At 38.8% G+C, this 25,397-nt stretch overlaps 1 protein-coding gene across 1 annotated transcript in view; it reads right to left on the bottom strand.

The window, feature by feature from the left end:
• The window catches only part of sez6b (seizure related 6 homolog b), a 186,924-nt gene that overhangs the window by 6,886 nt on the left and 154,641 nt on the right, over positions 1-25,397 (bottom strand). Inside the window, exons 8-13 of the mRNA XM_046388115.1 lie at positions 23,808-24,002; positions 22,459-22,597; positions 12,374-12,570; positions 8,434-8,628; positions 6,351-6,542; positions 4,044-4,238 (exon numbers count right to left, since the gene is read on the bottom strand). Of these exons, the coding sequence (XP_046244071.1) occupies positions 4,044-4,238; positions 6,351-6,542; positions 8,434-8,628; positions 12,374-12,570; positions 22,459-22,597; positions 23,808-24,002 (1,113 nt within the window). The remainder of the gene's footprint in view (positions 1-4,043; positions 4,239-6,350; positions 6,543-8,433; positions 8,629-12,373; positions 12,571-22,458; positions 22,598-23,807; positions 24,003-25,397) is intronic.

The raw sequence follows: 25,397 nt of genomic DNA, 5'->3' as shown, positions 1-25,397 counted from the left end.
GACATTATGCAAAAACTGAGCTAACAACAGTCAACAAGTCAAAAAGTCAAAAGTGTTACAAGGCAACAGTTCAGTAATACTGCGACAAGGAACACCATTTCAACACAGCACGATGCTGATAGCAACTGTTCTGATACATGCAGATAAACTTTAGACTTCCACAAAATTAAAGAGTCATTATGTTGATCTTGATAAAATATGTTTAAGTGGTATATACAGAAAGATATTTTTTTGTGCTCAAAATGTCCTACCAGTGCCCAGAAATAAGTGTCAGTGCATTTCTTTTGCAGATGCACAGCAGCTGGATTGAGTCCTCAGAGCAATCTAAAAGCATATTACAAACACACATCCTCTGCAGCACCCTGACAGGTATCTCCTGCAGTCTGACTGTTTGTCTAATGTGTCCTTACAGCACCTTGTCTCCCTTAGGCGCTTTGATCAGGGCGCAGAATCAAACTAAAGGCCACTCTTTTGTTATTTCAGCCTCTGGACTTCAACAACCTTTTTCAAAGTGTCAGGTCAACAAATTCCAGAGCCATTTAAAACAACAACAACAACAAAAAAAAACTTTCCTCTCCAGCTTTCACTGTGACTGATGTGTTTTTCCTGCTTTTTTGAAACATGCTTGCTCTTCTTCCATGTTTTGTTAAACTGTCTTTCAAACTGTCAGTCTTTTAGCGGAGGCACTAAATAATAGAGAAGATTCAGATCTATGTCATAACAAAACCAGATTGTATTATCTTTTGAATGATGGCACAGCAGTGTGTGACTGCAGAACAACAATTTCAAGTTCCAGCAAAATGTTTTCACTCAAGCGCAAAAACATGAGTCAAACACATGTTTTGTTTTAATTATTTTAAGATTTTCCAAAGTTGTCATGTCATTTTAGATTCATCTTTCCAGCACATGTTGAGGTACAATATCTGCAGAACAGGACAGCCTTTATTGTCATTGTATCGTTGAGAAAAAAAAAAAAAAAAAATACTAGATTTTTGAGTGCAATGGTGCAACAAATTAAAAACACAGTCTCCACACATTCATTCATGCATAGTCACGCCTTAGTAAATAAAAATGATAAATAATAATATACATTCATTTGATATATTTAGGTCCTTTCATGATGCATATTGCTGTAGCAAAAAATATGTGGTAGTATTACTCAGGTAAAAGTATACAAAGATATATAAGATGAAAAATAGTGAAATGTCAAAATTAGACACACACACACACACATATATACACATATACAGTGGTATGAAAAAGTTTGGGCACCCCTGATCATTTTCAGGATTTTCCTTTATAAATCATTGGTTGTTCGGATCAGCAATTTCAGTTAAATATATCATATAGCAGACAAACACAGTGATATTTCAGAAGTGAAATGAAGTTTATAGGATTAACAGAAAGTGTGCAACAATTACTTAAACAACATTAGGCAGGTGCATAAATTTGGGCACCCTTGTTGTTTTATTGATTTGAGTACCTTTAGCACTAATTATTGGAACACAAAATTTGTTTGGTAAGCTCATTGACCCTTGACCTACATACACAGGTGAATCCGATCATGAGAAAGGGTATTTCAGGTGGCCAGTAGCAAGTTGTTCTCCCTTTTGCATCTTCTCTGAGGAGTGGCAACATGGGAGCCTCAAAACAACTCTCAAATGACCTGAAAACAAAGATTGTCCAACATCATGGTTTAGGGGAAGGATACAAAAAGCTGGCTCAGAGATTTAAGCTGTCAGTTTCCACTGTGAGGAACATAGTGAGGAAATGGAAGACCACAGGCACAGTCCTAGTTAAGGCCCGGAGTGGCAGGCCAAGAAAAATCTCTGATAAGCAGAGGCGAGGAATGGTGAGAACGGTCAAACTCAACCCACAGACCAGCTCCAAAGACCTACAACATGATCTTGCTGCAGATGGTGTCACTGTGCATCGTTCAACTATTCAGCGCACTTTGCACAAGGAGATGCTGTATGGGAGAGTAATGCGGCGGAAGCCTTTTCTACGCACATGCCACAAACAGAGTCGCTTGAGGTATGCTAAAGCACATTTGGACAAGCCAGCTTCCTTTTGGAATAAGGTGCTGTGGACTGATGAATGTAAAATTGAGTTATTTGGACATAACAAGGGGCGGTATGCATGGCGGAAGAAGAACACAGCATTCCAAGACAAACACTTGCTACCCACAGTAAAATTTGGTGGTGGTTCCATCATGCTGTGGGGCTGTGTGGCCAGTGCAGGTACTGGCAATCTTGTAAAAGTTGAAGGTCGCATGGATTCCAGTCAGTATCAGCAGATTCTTGCCAACAATGTTCAAGAATCAGTGACAAAGTTGAAGTTGCGCCGGGGCTGGATACTTCAACAAGACAACGACCCCAAACACTGCTCAAACTCTACAAAGGCATTCATGCAGAGGAACAACTACAACGTTCTGGAATGGCCATCTCAGTCCCCAGACCTGAACATTATTGAAAATCTGTGGTGTGATTTAAAGCGGGCTGTCCATGCTCAGAAACCATCAAACCTGACTGAACTGGAGATTTTTTGTAAAGAAGAATGGTCAAAAATACCTTCAACCAGACTCCAGACCCTCATTGGAAGCTATAGGAAGCATTTAGAGGCTGTTATTTCTGCAAAAGGAGGATCTACGAAATATTGATGTCATTTTTCTGTTGTGGTGCCCAAATTTATGCACCTGCCTAATGTTGTTTAAGTAATTATTGCACACTTTCTGTTAATCCTATAAACTTCATTTCACTTCTGAAATATCACTGTGTTTGTCTGCTATATGATATATTTAACTGAAATTGCTGATCCGAACAACCAATGATTTATAAAGGAAAATCCTGAAAATGATCAGGGGTGCCCAAACTTTTTCATACCACTGTAAATATTGCCCTCAGTGAATGACTAACTTAATGAATCAAACCAATGTGGGTAGGGAAAAGATAAGGAAAAATTCCTTTCTACATCTCAACTGATGACAATTGACAACATTCATGTATTTCACAACAAAGCTGACATGAAGTGTAAGGAGGCAAGGAGAGAGACACTGACTTGTGTCTTCTGTAGCAGTTAAGTGACAGCTCTGATCTGTATGACCCTTAGATAAAAAAAACAAAAGTATTAGGATGGGGATGTTTTCCAGGGTTTGGGTTCAGCCCCTTAATTCCAGGGAAGGGAAATCTTAATGCTTCAGCACACCAAAACACTTTGGCCAATGCTATGCTTCCAACTTTGTGGCAACAGTTTGTTGAAGGTCCTTTTCCATTCCAGCATGACTGTGTCCCAGTGCACAAAGCAAAGCTCCATAAAGACATGGTTGGATGAGTTTGGTATAGCTACAAACCTGTCTATGTAATTAGAATGCAATGTCATTAAAGTCCTTGTTGGTGTAATGGTGAGGTGTCCCAATACTTTTGTCAATATAGTGCATGTTTTCAATTCAGAATTTCTAATTATACAGTGAGACATCATGAAATGAATGAATGAATCAACTTAACCATATTATTTAATACAAAAACAAGTGAACTATAAAAACAGATTTAAAATATCACCATGGACCGTTTCAGCTCAGTTCAGTTTTACAAAATATTGGAGGTTCTTTTCAAGAGGCAAATTTTGCCATTTAATTTTTACACTAACTATACGGAGGCAAAGAAAAGCCATAAGGATTTGAAAGTTATTTATGACTATGACTGTGAAATTTACCTGCTAATAAAATCTCAATGTGGAAATTTATATAGTATGGATTTCATAATATACTTTAACTTTAAAAATTATCTGGACTTGTGTTTTCCGTTTTTCAACTTGCTTCTTTCTTAATAGGTAATTTTAAGACAAAAAACATATTATTCAACAATTTACTGGCATGTTTTTTGTACTTATTCCCATAGTTGTTTAAGATTACCTCATTTATTTTTGTACTTTTCCATCTCATGTTAAGTTACATAAAGAAGCCGACTTTAAAGGTTTCTTGCACACTGTGTGTAACTGAAGTTGTTCTGATAACATAGGACAAAGCCAAAGCTGCACTTCCTCACCTTTGCAGACAGGTGGCAGTCCACTCCACTGAGATGGGTGTCCAGGGACACAGTGGAGAACATGCTCACCTAGCAGCTGGTGGCCAGTCAGGCATGAGTAGTGGAGGGTCTCTCCAGCCTGGAAGTGGAGCTTGTTGGAACTGGGGATCCCATAGGTGGGGGTTCCTGGGTGACTGCAGGGCTCAAAGGTCTCAGCTGGAGTTACAGAAGAAAACAGTTCAGGTTGACAAGGCTGAGAAATTGAATCCATTCGATTTAGATAGATAAAAAGCACAATAGGTAAGAGGAAAAATATGGATTTTGGATTTTGGTGTGAGCTGTCCCTTAACGTTTGCCATCTACACATAGCGATTGTTGTTAGCAAATTGCCTGTTTTTTTTCGTTTTTTTTTTTTTTAATTTTCAGTAACAGCATCAGCCTAGCATTTTGTTCTAAGTACACAGAAGCCTTTAAAACTATCAACCTCGAACCTGAACTCACTAAGCACAATTTTGTTATTTTCAGAAAATAAATCAAATCAATAAAACAAATCAAAATGAATCTAAATGCATTGGCTCAAACTGGCCATATACTATATGAATTAGTCATAAACTGTACCAGGTCCTGAAATAAAGTCACAGAAATGCTGTTGAAACAGACATTTCATAACCTAGGTCTCTAAAAAACTAGCTTTTTTACCACATTTAGAACTGCTTTGATCAAGACACTGACTGACCTGCAAAATCACCACAACTCACTATGAAGATTTGTCAATAAATTTAATTGTTCTTGTCAAAGTCAGACCACCAACTGCAACACTGATCAGTCTGTAAGAAAATGAAATGATGCAGTGCATTCGAGTCTTTCAAGAATCCTACAGGAGGTGGAGTAAATCACATTAGGAATGAAAATATGTGATATCTAGGAGACAGTTCCACTTTCACACCATAACATCTCTGCTGTCGTTCGCTCCTGAAGCTGAAGAACATTTTTGGAGGGTCACTTTTCCTTTTTTTTGACATAATAATTGTCTTTTTGCTCATGATCTCCATCTCATGTATAACAGTGATCTGGCTTGTCTTCTCCAAAGTAATTTCCGTTGTCCGGTTAAATTAATTGTTAGTCAGTACCATCATACAATATGTCTCCACCTAGAAAGTATGAGAGGCAGAATATGAGGCATTCATGCAAATGAGGTTAATGCCTTCAAGGCTGTTTAAAGAGGAAATTATATTTTAATTAGACTGACGCACTTGCCACTTGCTTTATCGGGAACAAAGCAGTGGCGGGAGCTAAAGGAACTAGTGTTGGTGATGTTGATGTTACTTTAAAATCACCACAAGGCTGAACATTTTCCACAATTACTACTTAAATAATCATAAAATGTTATATTTTACACTACAACTCTGAGCACTTTTATGCATACATGAAGATGCAGACAAGAACATGAGATCTGTGAATTCTTTCTGTAGCCATGGGAAAGTGAAGTCAGTAACAGCTCATATTTTGTATATTATTTTAAACTTGTCTGATAAAACAAGCATTCTTGTCAGTTTGAGGACTGCTTATGGCCATCATAGGACACTAAAACCTTTAATTCAAAACCAGGCTAATTACCGTATTTTAATTTAGTGGCTTTTTAAGAGAGACTGTGTGATATATTAGTACCAGACCAGAATAAGTCTAAAGCCCCTCTGGTGTCCCCTAGAGGGTACAATGTTAAGCATGCCCCAATTCAACACAGTTAAAGGGGAACAACGAACATGCTGATGAGTTTGCTAATTTTTGTGAATTTTTCCAGATTTCATATTCCTCGAGGAAAAGTGTCCAAAAGGCAATGGCTTCATCTGTGGGATCATTCTGACACATCAATTTGGGGGCAGCCGTGGCCTAAAGGTTGGAGGCTTGTGATCGGAGGGTCACCGGTTCGATTCCCCCATCAGACGGGCAGGGAAAATTTGGGTGTGGTGGAGTGATTAATGCCAAAAATGCTCCCCCCCTTCATTCGCCGGCTGATGTGCCCTTGAGCAAGGCACTTAACCCCAGTTTGCTCCCTGTGCGCTTGATGCTGCCCACTGCTCCTGTGTGTGTTTCACTGCATGTAATTTCCCGGGTGTTGCATGTGTGTGTGTTCAACTAAGGATGGGTCAAATGCAGAAGACGAATTCAATGTGTGTATGTAAAAATATGATAACACAGTTTGAAGCATAGTGATACATTTACTTTGTTTGTTAACATATTAAATTCACTTGACAGTTAGTTTTTGATGTAAATGTAGTGTCTGGTCTAAGCACCCATGCCATGAAGAACACTTTAACATGTACATACGCAGGCATCTGGGCAGCTTCTGGTTCCACTTGGGGCCGGAGGAGCCACGGTTTAAACAGCTTAGTAGGCTGTTTCCAGACAGGGTGAAGCCCTTGTTGCAGAGGTACTGGATGGTTGAACCCACGGTGAAATGAGGACCTGACAGCACCCTCCTGCTGTGCTCCACCTTTCCCGGGTCAGTGCAAGATACCACTGAATGGGCAGACAAAGAATCAAGGTTTCCTTAATGTTGTCTTCCTTTGTCTCGTCATGACAAACATTATTTGAATTCACATCAGAAAAAAACATCATTTTAATCTGCTCAGTTGGCCTGTATTGCTTTGTGAAGTGAAAAGTGAAAAGGGATCAGAGAGATAAAAATGTACCAATACTAAAACTAATAGTTAAGTAATAGTAATAAAATATGAGCATCATGAGTTGAGCATTATGGAAGTGTACAAAACAGAACCAGCTGAGATAATATGGTAACACATTAAAACAATAAACACTGTGACCATTAGGAAAAGGCAATGCTACAAGTAGCATTAACACTTAACACCTGAAATAGCAGTATGTGCCCCTCACTTTTCATCGCCACTCAGGTGCTTTTGAGTAAAATCTTTAACTCCCCAACTCCTCCATTGCAGCCAGTTGTGGGCAGATAGGTCTGTAGTTTTACTGGGCAGTATCTAGTGTTATGTGAATTTTATTTTTATGGTCCACAAACACACGACACCCTTTATTCTTAGACTCTTAATCACTGTTGCACACCAGTCTGGGAGGTATTTTTCCCACAATCATTAGAAAGAGAGTAGTCTGTAAAAGTGTTGATGTGTTTTTCTATTGATGATTCAGTCAGTGAACATATCATAGATACCTTTGAGTTACATTGCTGATAGTGATGTCTAAAAGTGATTTGATAAATTACATTATTACTTATTACTACTTATTACTTAAAGCACATGTCTCTTGGTGTGAAATAGTGTATAAGTAGTTGGTATTGTAGGTCACTACTGTCAGTCAAAGTGTTGTGTTGCATTAACTGAACCCTCTAAAGAAGTAGCCTGTGGCTTTGCTAGTTATACTTTCAAAGTAGCTAACAGACTTTTCACTGTAAAAGAACATATCATTTCTTTTGGATATTTACTACAATATATATCATATATACTTTACATTAATCCTATTTTTCACCAAAGCTGCCGTTTTTCCTCCCCTCCAGTCAGCTATTGTTTCTGTTCATTTCCGTACAATAAAAAAAATCCACTATGATAAGCAATGTGTTTGCACTGGCAGTTACGCGCTAATTATTGAATAAGAGTTGCATTTTTCTCAAGTGAAAAGTTGAAAATTTATGATATATACTAAGCAGTAAAATACACTCCTGTGAAATTTTATATTAATATATTATCAAATTAACAAAAAGAGATTGCAGATAACTTGTAGATAATGTAAATTATTAATTATAATTATGATGTGCAACAGAAAATTGGTTTGAGGGCTAATAGAAGTTATTATTATGTAAAAGCATCTTTATAAGAAACCATTAGACATTCTTCTTGTCTGAAATTATTGTAATTATAGTTAGGTTTTGCCCGGTGGAGAAACTCTGTGACTGAGCTACTGAGTTTCTTTATGAGACTTTGAATATTTATGGAGAATTTGGATATTTATGACTCATCTTATTTGTTACTATCAAAAGATAACTGTGACGTGCAATATGACAATACGTCAGTTCACTGATAATTGCTGAACATGTCTCCTAGCTTTCCTCTACGACACACTAGAGTAGTTTACTGACATCCCAACATGCAGGTACAACACAAACTGGCCATGTTCTGAAGCGTATGCTACACTTTTCTATTCATTGAAATCCTCTAATTAATTTACTTCTCACTGTAAGGTGAACCTTTTGCAGCTATATTTAATAATTAAAATGTGTCCATTTTGTCTGATTTATCCAAAATGATCAATATTGTTTCATACATGTATTCGTTGTTAGTGTTAGTGCTAAAAATGGAGTGGACACTCTCTGGTGCTAAGATTTTCTCTTTCTCTCTTATCTTAAGTGGATTATACAGTAGTGGTAGCAGTGTTTTGTGCTCACCTCTCTCACAGCTTGGTAGGTCGCCACTCCAGGTGAGATCCCACTGGCACATGAGCAGCTCGGCACCCACTACCTGATAACCTGGGTAGCACTGGTAGGTGACCACAGTGCCCTGAACCAGCTCAGGGTGGGAGGAACTCTTCCAGCCATTAGAGATCTCCGGAAGCTCAGGGCAGGTGTCATTACGAGCTACTTCTGCAGGAAATTAGGAAATGAAATAATACTTGAGTATTGAATTCAATTGGATCAATAAATGTGGAAACAGTCAAAAAACGACTACAGCAGGACGATTCCCTACACACCAGAACTAATTTCACCCCAGATCAGATCTGCACCTTGCTGGACCGCTGCTTTACTACCACTTATTTCAAGTACAATGGAGGTTTCTATCGACAAAAGCACGGACGTGCCATGGGTTCACCGGTGTCACCCACTGTGGCCAATCTCTACATGGAGAAGTTTGAAAGCAAAGCATGGAGCTCCTTCAGAGGAACAAAACCCAACCACTGGTTTAGGTGGACGACACCTGGGTCAAAATCAAAACCTGAGAAGTAGAGGCCTTCCCTGAACATATCAACTCAGTGGTCCACCCATTACAGTAAGTTCACCAGGGAGGATCCTAAGGGAAATAAATGACCATTTCTGGACTGTATGGTGCTCATTGAGGACGATTTGAAACTTGAACATTGAGGGTCTACTGGAAACCCGATAACAGACTAGTACCTATTTTTTGACTCCCACCACCCATTGCAACACAAAATCATCAGGACCCTACATCACCGGGCAAAGAGTGTTCCTTTCAAGGAAGAGGGAAGAGAGATGGAACGCACACACATCAGGAAAGTGTTAAAAAATGTGTGGCTATCCAAACTGGGCCTTTGTCAAATCAAAAACTAGGAAACTGTGGATTAATAATAAATAATAAACATTTACCGTGCCTTATTCTGTTATATGCTTTAGTCTAATTCACAATGTTATAATCATGTAAATCTGGTTGTTTGTTTCAGTACTGCACACTCTGAGGGAGGTAGATGTGTCATACATAGCAGGAGAAGGACACCATATCTCAGTCACTCTGACCAACCCCTCGCCTCTGGGTTGAGTGGAAAGGTGCTGAGACAAACAACCACAACCGGTGTTATCTTAAGGTATTTATAATGATGTACTTCCTTGAGTGCTTCAGATTCCACTTGGCGTTTGGCTGAAACAGACTTGAACTCTGAGGTGGGATCTCCAAAGATCTTTGTTTCTAAATAAATAACTCTGTTTAAAGGCTATTCAACGACTCTGTTTTAACTCTCTCACATCAACTTACTCGGGGAAGCAAGTGTGCTTCATCAAAACACAGAAAACAACACCAAGCTTAAACCAGTGATGAACAGAATAGATGGAAAAATGTTGTTCCCTCTGTGGCAGGGTTGTCTGAGAAACTCAGAAGGATTTTCTCAAAGCACAACATTTCGACACACTTCAAACCCAGCAATACCCTCAGACAAAGACTGTGCAAAAATGCAGTGAAGAGTGCTCAGACCTTTACATAGGGGAAACCAAACAATCACTCCACAGACACATGGCACAGCACAGGAGAGTCAGCTCATCCAGACAGGACTCAGCTGTATATCTGCATCTCAAGGATAAGGGACACACCTTTGAGGGCTGAAATGTTCACATTTTGGACAAAGAAGATCAATGGTTTGAGAGAGGTGTGAAGAGGCCAGACAGAACATCCATCTTTAAACAGAGGTGATGACTTACGACACCAACATTCAGGCACCTATAGTGCAGCTTTGAGATCCCTCCCCAGACTCTTTAACCCCATTTGCACCATCCCTCATGTGACCCTAACATCTCCCTAGTGAGTCTTACCTTGGCTCATGCGACCATAAAGACTCACATGATGGCACAAAATGTCAACAACCCTCAAGACCACCGCCAAGGTGACAACTCCGCTAGAGGTTAAATAGCTGGATTTCCCCTTCAGTCTCAGAACTGAAGAAGCCTTTCAGATGAAACGTCCTCAACAACCGGTTGCCTTCGTTTCTAGCACAGTATTCACATCATAGTAGTATTTATGTCTAATAGCATTTACAATTTCATCTTGTGCCATGTTCATTTGGACATGGCTTTATTATGAGAATCCAGAGAATCTCTAACTTGGTTGTCATGTTGCAAGACCACTCTGATGAATTAATGACCACAGATTTACACATAATAGTACAGGAATCTAAATGTGTAAATTGTCAAACACTCTAATAATATGACATTAATGTTCTTTCATTTGCCTAGGTGGAGAGCATAAAATGATCTATAAAGATATATTTTTCATTACAGCTTGAAACCAAGGGGTGCCTTGGTGGAGCATTAGTTTTCCATTAACTGAAATGAGCTCTCTTGTAGGGTACCTATAACCTGCCAGGCCTGTTGGTATTGCTCTGCTCAGGCACACTGCAACAGGTTCAGGCCCTCTGAGTCTAATTTGGGGAAGCACACCAAAGTAACCATGAGAAATGCAACGTTCTTTGACCCCCGCCTACCTTGATATCTTGTGTTTACATTCCAACAATGAGATTCATGAGGAGACTGTAATAAAAGCTTTCCTTTACTTTATTCCACTTTGTTGATCAATATTCTGTAGACTTTCCTTCTTCTCTGAATTCATCAACTCTTATCAGATGTAGCGTGCTGGCTATTGGAGTGGTGCTGCACTGATGGAAAGGCCCTGGTAACACCAGGGACAGCCACTTATTGCTTCCATTTATAGGTCCCATAGCATCCATCCATCCATTTTCTATATTGCCATCAGGGCTGCAGGGGGTCTGGAGCCTATTCCAGCTGACTACTGGCGAGAAATGGGTTACAGACTGGACTGGTCAGCAGTCAATCGCAGGGCTAACACACAAAGACAGACAACCACCTGCGCACACACACACCAAGGGGCAATGTAGAGCAACCAATTAACCTAATATGGATGTTTTTAGGAGGAAACTCACACTGGCACAGGGAGAACATGCAAACTCTGCACAGATGGGCCCAGACCGGGATTCAAACCTGGAGTGAGGTGACAGTGGTAACCACTGCACCGCTACCTATCCCATACCGGCAAAACCAAATTTCATCATCCTCTTTTATTTTGCCTGTCTTTCATTTTGTCAAACCTCTCTTTTTGCTGCCTTGCGCTCCAATCTTGCTATCTTTTCTCTTTCCATCCATGTATCTATCACACATCCATCTATGCATCTGTCTGATATCTTTGTAGCTGGATCTTAACGTATAATTTAACTTATTTTTTGCTAGGTTTCCATTATCGTTGTTGGGTTGCTGATGCATACGAGATAAGCACAGAGATGGAGTCCGTGTGACATTAGGGCTGGAAATAGCAGGAAGCAGTTAGCCTCATCTCCTCCAATGGAAAAAAGCTCCTCTAAAGCTCATAATTTAACTGTAAATGTGCAGAAATGTAAAAACTTTTCACAAAGTTGCATGCTGATGTATTACTTGGTGAGCAATAGTCGAGTGCAGTGAAACTGCCATTATGCTTCATAAAACAGAATGAATCTCTTACAGGAGATGTCTGACAGTCACCACACTCTCTGATCTACAATATATTCAAAATCTCCCATTACTTTTGCATTTTTGTGCGTACATGAACCAAAACAGCATACATGCTTGGAGATGCCAAACAGTCCCTGCACCTACCACTCTGTATTTCTTGTTGATTAAAAATGGTAATTTAATCTCCTAGGGCTCCTGAATAGTGGAGACTTGATATGAGAACAGTCAGATGCTGAACATCAGCATAACTGCTGACATATAGCTACAATCAACTGTTTTATCAATCCAAATTAAACTGGTAAAACAGTAGCTGGCACAGCTCACTGATGAATGAGATTTTAATCTTTATGTGGCTGAGTCATCTCAGAGCATTGGTTCCATGGCTTACCAAAGAAGTGGACCACAAAGCCGTTGCCATAGCCGTAGATGTTGGTGGCAGGGTCAGACTGGAACTGGATGGTGACATCTGCAGTGGAGGTGTAGAGTTTAAATCTGGACTTTGATCCTCCGTATTGACCCAGTACTTTAGCTGTAAGGTCATCTCCATCGTAAAAGGTCACAAGGTCATTCTTCCCAATGTTCAACCTGAAACAGGAGATGCACACAGGATAACTAAATGCACTTCACTCACTAGTGTCACCTTTAAGCTGTCGTTTGTCATGAATGATGTGGTCACAGTCAGGTGAAACACCACCTCTGCATGCACACTGCACATGCATACACTTTTACCTGTGAGAGAAGCCATGTCAGAACATAAAATTAATGGTACACCTCACAATGGCCCAGGGTGAAGCCTGTAGCCAGATTAAAATTTGATTAAACTGCAGTGAAATAATAAGACAGGCAACAGGTTGTGTGTCCCCTTGTCCCACTTCTGCAAGTCTTTATTTATACATACACACATACATGTACTAAAATTATATTTTAACTGTGCTCAAACACTTCTCCCATCAAAGTCAATACCAGGTCTCTTATCCAAGCAATATTCAGTCACATGTCACCAACAACATTACACCAACACAGTCATGTGTGCTGGTATTCTTCATAAACACATGAAAACAATAAATGTATCACCAAAGATATTTGGTCTGTGGTTTACAGCTTAAGTCATTACATTATAGATGTTTCCAGATCAACTGGCTAATAGGATATTAATCCTGCTAAGCATGATGGTACCCGCTTCTGAATACACTGGAAAATCCCACTGGAAACCTGGCTTAGCTAGCAGAGTTAGCTTCACATTATTTAACATAAAACAAGTGCTTAAAGGTAAACAAAACGGTCAAAACTAATTCAGTCAAACTGACAGAAGCATTACAAAGCTATGAACACAAACAAGGAGCCTTCATACAAAATGTTTTATACATAAAGTGATGCACTATCTACACACGTGCAGTCAAGTAAGCATTACAATCCAAAACCCAAAATAAAGGAAAGACACACACCCTAACAAGGGACCAAAAGGATGATGTTTACCTTTACATGGCACAGAAATTATGTGGTCCACATGTGTGTGGTTTTTCCAGATAGTAACCTATGTTTTCACAGGTCAGTTTGTGACCTAAGGTAGAAAGAGGTGAATCGTACAGCTCTCATTTCATGCATGTACAATCCAACTCTTTGGTTACAAAGAAAGACTGAAGTGGCATTTCTGTTTTGTGTTGAAATAACTGAAAATTGCCAGTCAGCACTAACTGAGAAACTGGACAGTGTTGGCTTTCATGCAGTCATCCTCTACCTCAGTCTCAAAGGCTTATCACCCAGGGAGGTCCGCAAGGACATGGTCCCAACACTTGTGAAGGGCGGCACCTCAGACTTGTACCTCTTCCCCAGGTTGATAAAGGAGCTCATTGGTTGCCATTTTAACAGTGATGATGATATCGCTACTGTGGACCACTTTCTGGAGGCTCAAGATGGAGACTTCCACAAAGAAATGATTCGTATGCTCAACAACTGCTGGGTTAAGTGTATGAAAAAATTTGAAAAACAAATTATAATGTTGAAAAATAAATGCGCTATGTTTTCTAAAAATCACTCTGTCCACCTTAGCCATGAAATTATAAATCACCCCTATGCAGAATATTCTAAAACATTTTCACAAAGAGCACAACAATCTTTATACAGACAATGATGAAACATTTCCCTACAAAAGATGAATGAATCAACACCACAATCACTGTCACAGTTTAACTGTCAGAGGGCCATGTATTTGTGCTGATTTGCCAATAGCCTGTGTTGCTGGAACCCTTACAAACCTCAAAGCTGTTTAAAAATGTCACCTGGGGCTGGACTATCTCTTTGTAGAGAGAAGATATAAGGTATGGAAGAAATGGCTTAGCCACAATAAAGCAGTGACATGCTCTTTGCTGTTGCTAATTAATCACCAGTGATCCCTGATAAAACTAATTAGCCAGCCTGAGATTGAGCTATTAATCACTTTGTGAACGCAGAAAAATCAAAGGCTCAAGAGGTGTGGACTAAATTGACATATGGCAAACCCTGACAGAACATCAAATGTTGATTTTTGATTTTTCTTAAAAACTGGGAGAAATTACAGGAATATTATTGAGTTTGTGAACTCATGAGAAACAGAGTGGGGAGTTTGGTCCTGGCCTGCTCTAATTGGAAAGCGTCATGACAACTTCTGTTGCAATTTGGCACTGTATAAATAAATTGAATTGAACTGAATTGAGTGTTTGTCTTTCCACAGGCACAACCATTTGTCTTCTGTCAGCTGCAGACTCGCATTTAGTTACACACACACACACACACACACACACACACACACACACACACACACACACGCTCTTTCATTCCACATGAAGGGACTTTCCACTGGACAAACTGATTCTCAAACCCTGCCTGTAACCCTCTGATATGAATATAACATAAATGAATGATCCAAACATGGACACATGGGCAGTATTACATATCTCAAGGGAGGCAACTGCTCCAAATTTTCCGGTCTGAAATTCTGATTGATACATATATTGGTCCTGTCTCAGGAGTAAAAGTAATTAATCAACCACTATGCTTCATGTCCTGTAGGATTTCTGGGAAAGCTGCAGAGTTCTAGTCAGGTGGCCCAAGCAGGTGTGCAAGGATGGATCAAACATTAAAACACATTCTGATAGGTGTTTGAATCTTTAATTGCATACTACTTGCTAATTGTAACTGCACCGTTATTTTGTTGTACATTCAGACTGAAAAGTGGCATAATCTTTTTATTAAAATCATTCCATTTTGAATGTGAATTAAAATTTTATTTTCCAGCTATTTTTTCTTCTTCTTTTTTTTTTTTTTTTTTTTTGGCAGTGAATACTGGATAAAGTCTGCCAGCTGGAATGAACCAGTTGACAGTTGTGGCATTTGGCTGCCAAGGCACTCCACTAGTCTGATAATCTAACTGCATTGCCATTTCTTTTCATTTTATTTCATTCATCCTGACAGGTTTGTTATGTTTTCAAGATGATAATAACCAATTAATAATGGATGATGTATTCATATGATTTATTTAGAATTATTTAGTTTACATTTTTCTTATAATCAAAGAAGATCCCATGAAGTTCATCTGAATTCCCTGCTCTGTCAGTTGCATGCCTATTGGTACTTATAATGATTATGTAAATCTTTAAAAACAGGACTTAAATACTGTATATAGTTTTATTTTATTTATTATTTATTATCAGTTTTATTATATTATGAATAATTTTCTAAAACAAGTGTTCACTGTAGTTACTCAAACAAAAAGGAAGAGTGCATTTGCTGGGAACTATTTTCAGTTGTGGATTAATCCTCTAGTAAATATTTGGAGCAGTAGGATAATGTGGAGTCAAAATGAACTGTTGTGTGCATGTGGATGCACTGCATGCAATGTATGAAACAAAAATAAAATCTTGTTTTTCTTCTTATTTTAGAAGTTTTTAAATTTGACATTGGCTGCTCACTGTTTCAAAATAGATTAAAGATTTATTGGCTTGTATTGTATAATATAATACAACATATAACTTCCTGTTAATACAAAATATACACCGTGTCATACTAGTCTGTACTTTAGGTGAGAAGTTTGTCAAACCCACACAAGTGGTCCAGACAAGATACATAGTCCATCCATTGTGTCTTGGGCCTGCCCTGGGGTCTCTTCCTGGATGGACATGCCTGAATACCTCCCCGGGGAGACGTCTGGGAGGCATCCTGGCCAGATGCCTGAACCAGCTCCTCTAGCTCCTCTCCATGCGGAGGAGTAGCAGCTCTACTCTGAGTCCCTCCCAGATGTCCGAGCTCCTTACCCTATCTCAAAGGCTGAGGTCAGCCACCTTGCAGAGAAAACTCATTTCAGCTGCTTGGATTCACGATCTTGTTCTTTCATCACTACCCGCAGCAATTGAGTAGAAAATTATACTCAAGTTATTATCCTAAAATGGATTTCACCTAAACAGCTCAGACATAATATCAACCTTAAATACTACTCTTGAAAAGTAGAGTGACCTTGATAAAGCTTTCTGTCCTTCTGCATGTCTACAGCTGGTCCTCACAAGTATATGAAAACAACCACGTCTCTTTTAAACTCACGGTGTTTTATGTTTATTTGATTGCTAACGGATAAAGTCTCTCACCTGCTCAGAGCGAGGTAGATTGAGAAATATTGTCAGATGGTGTCAAATTTGTTGTGATTAAGCTAAACAAGGCTTTGCACGGCTCTGCAGTGCATCTGTAGAGAAAAATCAATCACAGTCTCCATTCCTCGACTCTAATTTGATTTAGTTCAGTTTGAAAAAAAAACCCAAAAAAAACAAAAAACAAAACAGGTCTGAGTTCAGCCTGGCCCCCAGGACCAGCTGGCAACACATTTTACCCCAACTATTCATCTTACAATGTGCTATAACTATTTCTCAAAAAGTATGAAATACAGGATGAAAATGGCTGGAAATAGTTTCAGCTGCAGTGTCAGAAAAGCTTACACAGTATTTCTGAAAATCTGATGGTCTTACAGTAAACACTGATAGAAACATCCAATTACATTTTCCCCTTTTTAATAATAATACATTTAGTTGAAAAATTGAAGGATCTGTCATATACCACTGATATTGATATTCTAAATGCTGAAAAACTGAACTGAATAACTTTTTTGAACAACTAATAGGACTCACTTTGGACAGAAAATATTGTAAATCAAAACTATGGCTTATTAAAACTGGAATATATAAATTAGAGATTCGTCCTTGATAATTATCTTCATCTCAGCTTTCAGATAACATCTGGAACCCAGAGTTTGTGATCAGTCTGAACCTCCATGTTGCATCATCAACAATGCTGAAATATAATATGTATTCTCAAGCATAGTGGATAATAGTTTCACTTGACAATGATTTCATTTGGTGTCATTTAGTGAATGTGGATCATTGCCTTGTGGAAGGGAAAATTGGCCATATGTCATGTGAATGTCCAATCAGTGTTCAGCTTAAATGTAGTCGTTGTAGTTGACAGAAGAAAAGGCCTCACTGCTTGCTATTTTCTCTGAGAAAGGGGAGTTATCCTGATACAAAATGTTAAGGAAGAATTCCTGGCTATTTCAGCTTGGCTTTTTCGGCTACACATCTGGGCAGCCATTGCTGCTGCTCAAAATATGTCATGGACAAGAACACGTTTTACAGTGTTTTGGCCTACTTGGATATTCAGACATATTTATTTGAGCCAGAGTATGTAGCTAAAGAAATGCAGAGGTAAGAGGCCGAGGCTACACCTGCATTACACCTTGTGATGTGCAATATAATACAGCCAGCAGGGATCATGCTTGCTCTTTTGCTGATTTCAAAAAGCAACACAAAAGACTTCTTCTACTCCCACTGTCTGAGGATGTCGAGAACCAGTAGATTAACGTGTGTGTGAATTGTGTGCAGGTTAAAACAAACTGCTTCATCAGCGGGGGCTGGTAACAGTATAAGTTTAAGCTGTCTATGCATTGACTTCAAACTTGGAAGCTGTAGGTTTGGTAGGTTGGCTTATTGAGCTTAGCATGTTGCTCATCTATTGTGGTAACTCTCACTACAATCTGGGGCAACGTTGGACTAATGAGCGACAGTCAAAAGACACTGTGTGAACATTAAACCTCGAAGGGGACTTTGAACCCAGATCAAACCAATTCAACAACATGTACTGAATTTCAGGCATGTTTTAAAGACATAAAAACTTTAATTTTTCTGCTGAAGTTTAATGTGCTGGGCCAGTATCTAATGATATAGAATTGATATCAGAACTGAAGAAGCCTTTCGAGAGAGAGGTGAAACATCCTTCGCTTCTAGCACTTTAACATCTAATAGTATAGGTACAACTAATACAGGTAATCTCCCTCTCCTTCTGTACCCATTCCTGTCCCACTAATGTATGTTACTAACTTGGCTGGATCCCCAGAGTCTTTGTGCTTTCTTGTCTCACAGGTTGCCAAGGATCATGGTTGAACCTCCTGCTGTGATCCTGCTTGATACCCACTGCTACCATTTCTCATGGAGGGATGATGGGTCTTTGTTATTTAAAGGTGGTATAATCGCAACCTACGGCAACCAAGGAATGTCAAGAAAGGAAAACAATGTTTACTATGTTTACTAATGTTAATAGTAGCTAATTAGTCCTGAACATAAAGTATGATTGAGGATGACTGGAATGTCATTAATTTTGTACGCATTTTGAAATGAAAGTATTTCACAAATTAAAATTATGACATGATAACGGTAAGCATAGAAAAGCTGCTAAAATCTTCAAATGACTTAATTTTCTCATTTGCCTATCAAACCAGTCCTATGAATAAAGACAGTCAGATAAAAAAAAGGAACACATTTTGTCTATGCAACTTAAGTGACAAACAGATGAGGAGCAGTTACAGAACTCTGGTAAGTTCACATCTTTTTAACTCCACACAACAAAGTTTTCTTCATTTTTCAAATTTACAGACTTCAGACCTAACTTGACACTTACTCAAGTGACATTAAGTTTTTTGTTAGTCCTGGTGGACACTTTCATACAAGAAGAGCGCAGTCAGAAAGTGTGATAACAGTTACAGATTCAGTGAACCCAGTAGGAATTATAGCCCTTTTTATTGTCTCTAGTTTTGTGGAAAGAGGACAATTGGATAACTTCACACAAGTATCTTCTTGTGCACACAGAACATTAATGTGGAAGGAGGTTGTGCTGAAACAGTATTTCTTGACAAACAACGTGCTTTACTTATTCTCCTTTCTCGGAGTACTTTTGTGCCGCATCTGCAGCTACAGCGCAGATGGCCAGATATGACTGGTAAGCTAAGGGTTAGTGTTGGTTCTGGGGTCAACCCAGGTATGATGGTTCCAAATTAAGCTCACTGTGCAACAAGGAACTCACCTATAGTGCACTGACTGCTATTCATCAAGAATGAACTGAAGGATGTGATTCCCCCTAAAGCCATAAATTGTTGTTTTATATGACTGTTTGTGTACTGAGCTTCAGAGGTCATGTGCTAAACTAACTTAAGTCTTAAACTAAGCTAAACTTTTTTGTGGCATATATTTGGTGCTAGGATCAAGCACTGGTAAAATCTGAATGATGCTGAAATCTCTCAGGCCACTGACAACAGTGTTCCTGCACAGGTGTAGCATTTTATTGGCAGGACAAAATGCACACTTTATAAGTCTCATTGGTGCATGATGACCTCATATAATTTAACACGGCTTAGCCCCGCTGCCAAATTGCAGATGGCGAAATAGCAGAATACCTGAAAACATCTACACAGAGGTGCAAAACCATTGGAAATCCTGAATGTTAACTATAAATATCTTCTTAGGATTACTAAGAGTGTGTGTCAACTCTGTGTTGAATTACTAGTCCTACACATGTTTCAAATACACTTGCTAGTCTATATTTTGTGGAAGACAGGGTGGTTTAAATTATGTTACTTCCTTCCCTTTCACCTTAATCATACCTTTCACTCCCACCTCTTTTATGTGAAGGCCATCCATAAAAGTCATTTGATACACCTCGGTGATAATGTCCCTCTTGCCATTATACAGATGGAGCTGCAGATACGTGCACGCGAGCACAGATGTCTTTGTGGAGTATGGGAACCCGTACCCAGGGACCTTGTTAAAGGCCTCATATATCTCTGTACACTGTCTACCCAGAGGGCTCAGGTAGAACAGCTGCTATTGATAAGCTTCATTTAAATACTCAGACACCTGCTAGGCATATGTTCAGACAGTAAGGAGTTTTTGTGCTAGATTAGAATGCTTTTCTCCATGGAAATCCCTGTTTTGGTAATTCCCATGAGCCCTCTCTGGAAAACCTGACCACAATGTGCTCGCACACCTCAAGTTTAGTTTGAGCTGCAGACTTTCCACAGCTTATCCCTGAACACACAGGTATGCACACCATGATTTGAAAATGAAGACCAGACTGATGATTTTAATTTTTTTCAGAGCTTGCTTCTAGGGGGGTCAAATTTAAATTCTGATGCCATGCTTGTACTCCAGAAAAGGTTGTGCAGAGACAATGACATGAACAGTTTTGAGGCACTGCTTCTCCCCTCCTCTTACACAATACACAATACACAAACAACCACCCATGGAACATTTTGCACAATGCAGCATTTGCACAAAACTCAAACTGCTCATGTTCATTGCACTACGGTCATTTTGCACTACCCTGTCAGCCATTTTGCACTACTGTTTATACTGTTTACACTGGTGTTTATATCATCTACTGTTTTCACTTATATTACACTGTTTTTATACTATATAGCATTGTTTATATTTATATTTATTTTGTTAAGAAACTGGGCTGATACTGGGACCGGGGAAACTAATTTCGTTCCACTCATGTTTTACGTGTGTGAAATGACAATAAAGCTCCTTGAATCCTTGAATCCTTGAATCCTCTTCAGAGCTACCTGAACCACCTGTTGGAACCTTACTTTACTGTATTATGGGGTTTGATATTATAAATTGCATAAATGAGTAATGAAGAAGCATTAGGCCATAAGTAGAATCTCTCAGTAACATTGTAATGAAAATGAATGAAATGAAATGAGTTCAAGTATTTTCCCTTGTGCTTCCCAACAACCTCTCAACTGCTGCATTAAGGTGATTTCACTTAAGGTCAAAGTTTTCATTCACCTAGTGGTATCCGTGTTTCAACAGATCAACTTACTGTCATTTACTGCTTTAACTGGCATACACTGGTCCTCATTCAATCATTATTTGTGCATTTTTAATTCATGTCTTAGTTGTTCATCGCTGTGGTCACTACACGTATACATGGTTGCATTTACTCATTGATTTACATGTTAAGTAGTTATTAATTGTATGCAGTTAGTAGTTAATTGTGTGTGCACTTAGTAGTTTAATAAACCTTTCATTTATAAAGAACTGGTTTAATGAGTCTGTAAGTATGAATACAGTCTAAATCCAAGAGTTAATGCAAATTAAATTCAGTTATTTAGTGTAAATAAATATTTTTTTTTCTGATTTCAAAGTTTACACAACTACTTAATCTTTTATGCGGATTAATTCAGACCTCTACATAATTTTTTTGCCATTTTGATACTTATTAATTAATGTTATATATTTTGTTGTCCTTAAACCTAAAAATCCTACAAGTTGCTAAGTTAAAATAAGAAAACTCATGTTGTCTTCTCATTGATTTTGGTTCCATATTTAGATTTTAGTCCATCATCTAAATGTATTGTACCTTCTGCCTGTTCTGCTAAATAAACAGCAGTAACTACTTATATCGACAGACTTCCTTTCAAAACCCAGAGGAGGCCGAAGACAGAAAGAGTACAGACAGAGACATAGAGAGAGAAAAAAACATAAACAGAGTTTAAGATGCAACCAATGCAAATGATCCCTCCTTAATTTGCTTGCAAATGGTAAATGATTTTCTGCGGCTGACTGACTTATCGGGCTGAGACACGGCAGGGTGTGTTGTTCTGTGTCTTCACCTTGGCACCGCAATCACAGAAAACACACATTCCCATGCTGTACATGATGCATTCTCTGCTCCACACAGCAACTATTAGAGTAGTGTATGTGTGTGTGTGTGTGTGTGTGTGTGTGTGTGTGTGTGTATAGGGAGGGAGGTTGGGTTAAGGAGGTGATGACTGCCAAACAAACCTCCCTGATATAATTAGTTTTCTCCGCTGCACCTAATTAACCTTTTTCTGTGTGGTACTTACGCATCTCATTCACAAGCAATGCACTCTTTCATTAGCAGCACGTTGTGTTTTTAATGTGTTTTACAAGTCAAGGTGAGGTAGCTCTTTGTAATCTACAAACTACTTCTACGGCATTGTTTGAAGCTGCCAACTGGTGTTCGTATAAGCTCAAGAAATGAAGTGGGTTTTGTGATGATTAGATTCAAAGAGGCCAGAAAGGGTTTGTAACTTGATTTCATGCATATCAAAGGGTGTTATGGATCAAACTGTACACATAGAAGGTGGATACTTACACTTGAATGTCCAGCATGATCCTCTTGTCCTCTTCGACGTGGATTCCCCAGATGCAGTCCTGGCCTTTATCGTAGGCTTCAGGCCAGTTAGGAGACAGGATCACTCCAGCTGAATCTGTGATCTCTCCGCTACACACAGCTGCAACATACGAATACAATCATGGTATTTAAGGTCTTACGCACGGTTCGGCCTTGTCCACATGTATTAGTTTAAATTTTAGGCCTCTAAACTTTTATTTTTGCAAATGCTTTATAAGGTGAATATTCAAAACCAAGGTTTCTGCGTGTACATATAAAATTGAGTGTTTGGGGGACAATGACATCATCACCTTAATTCGCACATGCCCATTGTTGCGTTGTGTAATTAGCGTGTATCATCAACAATGATGGACTACCATTTTTTTTTCTTTAATGTTTTATATATGTTTGCAATGTTTGACTGTGTGTCAGAAATATGTTAAATAAATAAATTTTTAGCTACTATTTTTTGTGTACTAATACCAGAGGAAGCTGGAGTACCCAGAAAAAAAACAGAAAGGGGCACAGGTAGAACATGCAACTTCACAAACTTCTGCTGCCCTGAAAAAAAATCCAATAGCCACTTAATTTTAAATTAGACTACATATGGAAACTAACAGCCACTTTTTGTGTGTTAAGTCTTCTTGGTCAGATGTAATCTCATTTGATGCTGACGCAAAAGCCAGGGGTAAGCAGAGAAACAAGGACAAAGTGTAAAATTTACAGTTTTTTCTAAGTCTAAGTATCAGACTGGGACCTGTGACTTATTTACCTACTTTATTCCTTGAGGAGGGTCAAAGGGTTTAAATCCAAGCTCAAACTCACCTGAGAACTGGACCCGAATAAGCCAACAGTCTTATACAAAACCAAATTTTAATTCATCCATCCATCCATCCATCCATCTTCTTCCGCTTTAATTCAGTCTGTTTAATTTACAATTACAGCAAATGTTGTTCACGCTACATTTGAATCAATTAAAGAGCAATCAAAAGATCAATTTCGTTGTTGCTATTGTGTTTCAACCCAGTAATCTTCCACTGGCTACAACTGCAGCATAAGTTACTCAGCTCGTGTCAGATCTAATTGAAGAATACCGGATTCATGTGTGTTTACAGATGTTAACGGCCAAGGTGGACCCAGCCTTCAGTAAGAGAACCAACAGCCATGGCTCCTGCTGAAATGTCCCTGAGAGAGATACTGATCTACTTTCATTTTAAGTGAATCATGTTAACTAAATGCGTAAAATAAAATATCTAATTTACAATGAGTGATTAGGATGGAATTAAATGTAGATTGGTGACTTCTTTTCAGTAATACCCAGACATACAGACCTCTGCAGGCAGGTTCTGTTTCATTCCACTGGGGATTGTTGGGGTCCATGCATTCAATGGTGACAGATCCCTGTTCCAGAGTATAGCCGGGGTCACAGGAAAACTCCACCACAGCTCCCACTGCCCAAGTGCTGTCACTACTAGTCAGGTTACCGTACTTCACAAAGGGTTCGTAGCAGTGGCCAGCTGCAAAGGCTGTGGCACAAAGACAATTTTAGTGGAGGGGACTCAGCTTCTACCAAAGGCAAGGTAGAAACTACCCTTGCCAGAGAGCATCTTTATTGTATTTGGAAACATTTTGGCTAGTTATTACATTTATTTCAAGAATAGTGGTGTCATTTGAAAAATGTATGATAACAAATAAGTGGAGATGTGTTACAGTCACATGAAATTAAACATTTGACTCAGTTTAAATAGATGTCTCAATATAACAGTGGTATAGAGTGAAAGAAATTCTTGATACAAAATAGACAGATGTGAAATGTGAGCATATGAAACCAAACAATGTATATTTTCTTTTCAAATACAATTTTGAAAGCCCTAAAGTGGATGATTAGGGTTCAAGTGGTTGGTGGAGCTATTGTGGCCACTTTCTCCACCCAGTTACTAAATATGTTTGTAATGTGATTGGTTCTACATTATATTTTAGCCCAAAATATTATTATTTTTCCTAAACCTAACCAGGTAGTGCATTTGATGAAACCTAACCAAACTGCAACTGTAGGTCACATAACTCTGAAAAAAAGTTCGCAACGACTCTTGGCTTCGTCCTTTTTTGCACATCTGAAACTAATAAAATATGGATTGCGTTAAATGGAACATGGAATTGGCCTGTTATTTATCCTGTGAGATCACACTGATAGTGGAGGACAACTATCCTGCATTATGTTCAGAACACATAAGCCACTTCTATAGGACCATAGAAGTAGCTGAATGAATGTAACCTTTAAAATGAATTCATGAATTTCCAAAACTTGCAAATTGTTCTAAATGGACAATGGACTAAATGGATGGAAGGACACTTAGAATTGGCTGAATGAATGCTCATGAATGAGGTTAGCTGTTCAGCAAGGCGAGAAATGGTTTGTCAGGATGAAGGAGGGACCATCAAATCAGTTAGAGAGGAGCTGAACAGCATTATATCCCGTTAATGGCCGTAATGAGAGCTCTTGCACCCATTGGACTTAATCCCATTTGCTAAAACAGATTATGGTGATTGCACTTCCAAGTGGTCCTCCAGAGTCACGTATTTGATGGTGAGTAATGAGACAAATATGAGAACAAAACACAAGAGAAGGATAGTAATATTTATTAAAATATGTCATTGATTGATTTCTGTATATATGGTTGTGCTGGCAGACACTGCAAGTTAATAGTGTTTACCTGAAAGACTGTTATTGATTCATTCATTTTAAGGCAAAAAGTATGAAGTAGCTTTACTGGGAGGATGCACTGAGGATGCATCTTTATTAAATGGCTACTTAAGATATCAAAGAAATAAAGGGATATACCTTTCACAGGGCCACGGTTAGGGATGCATTCAAACACACCCAACATGAAAATAAGGTATTTCCTACAGACTTCGGTTCC

Source organism: Scatophagus argus, chromosome 5, assembly GCF_020382885.2.
Source record: "Scatophagus argus isolate fScaArg1 chromosome 5, fScaArg1.pri, whole genome shotgun sequence".
NCBI lineage: Eukaryota > Metazoa > Chordata > Actinopteri > Scatophagidae > Scatophagus > Scatophagus argus.
Note: the sequence above shows the minus strand (reverse complement) of the source record. Positions and strands in the feature narration are given on the sequence as shown.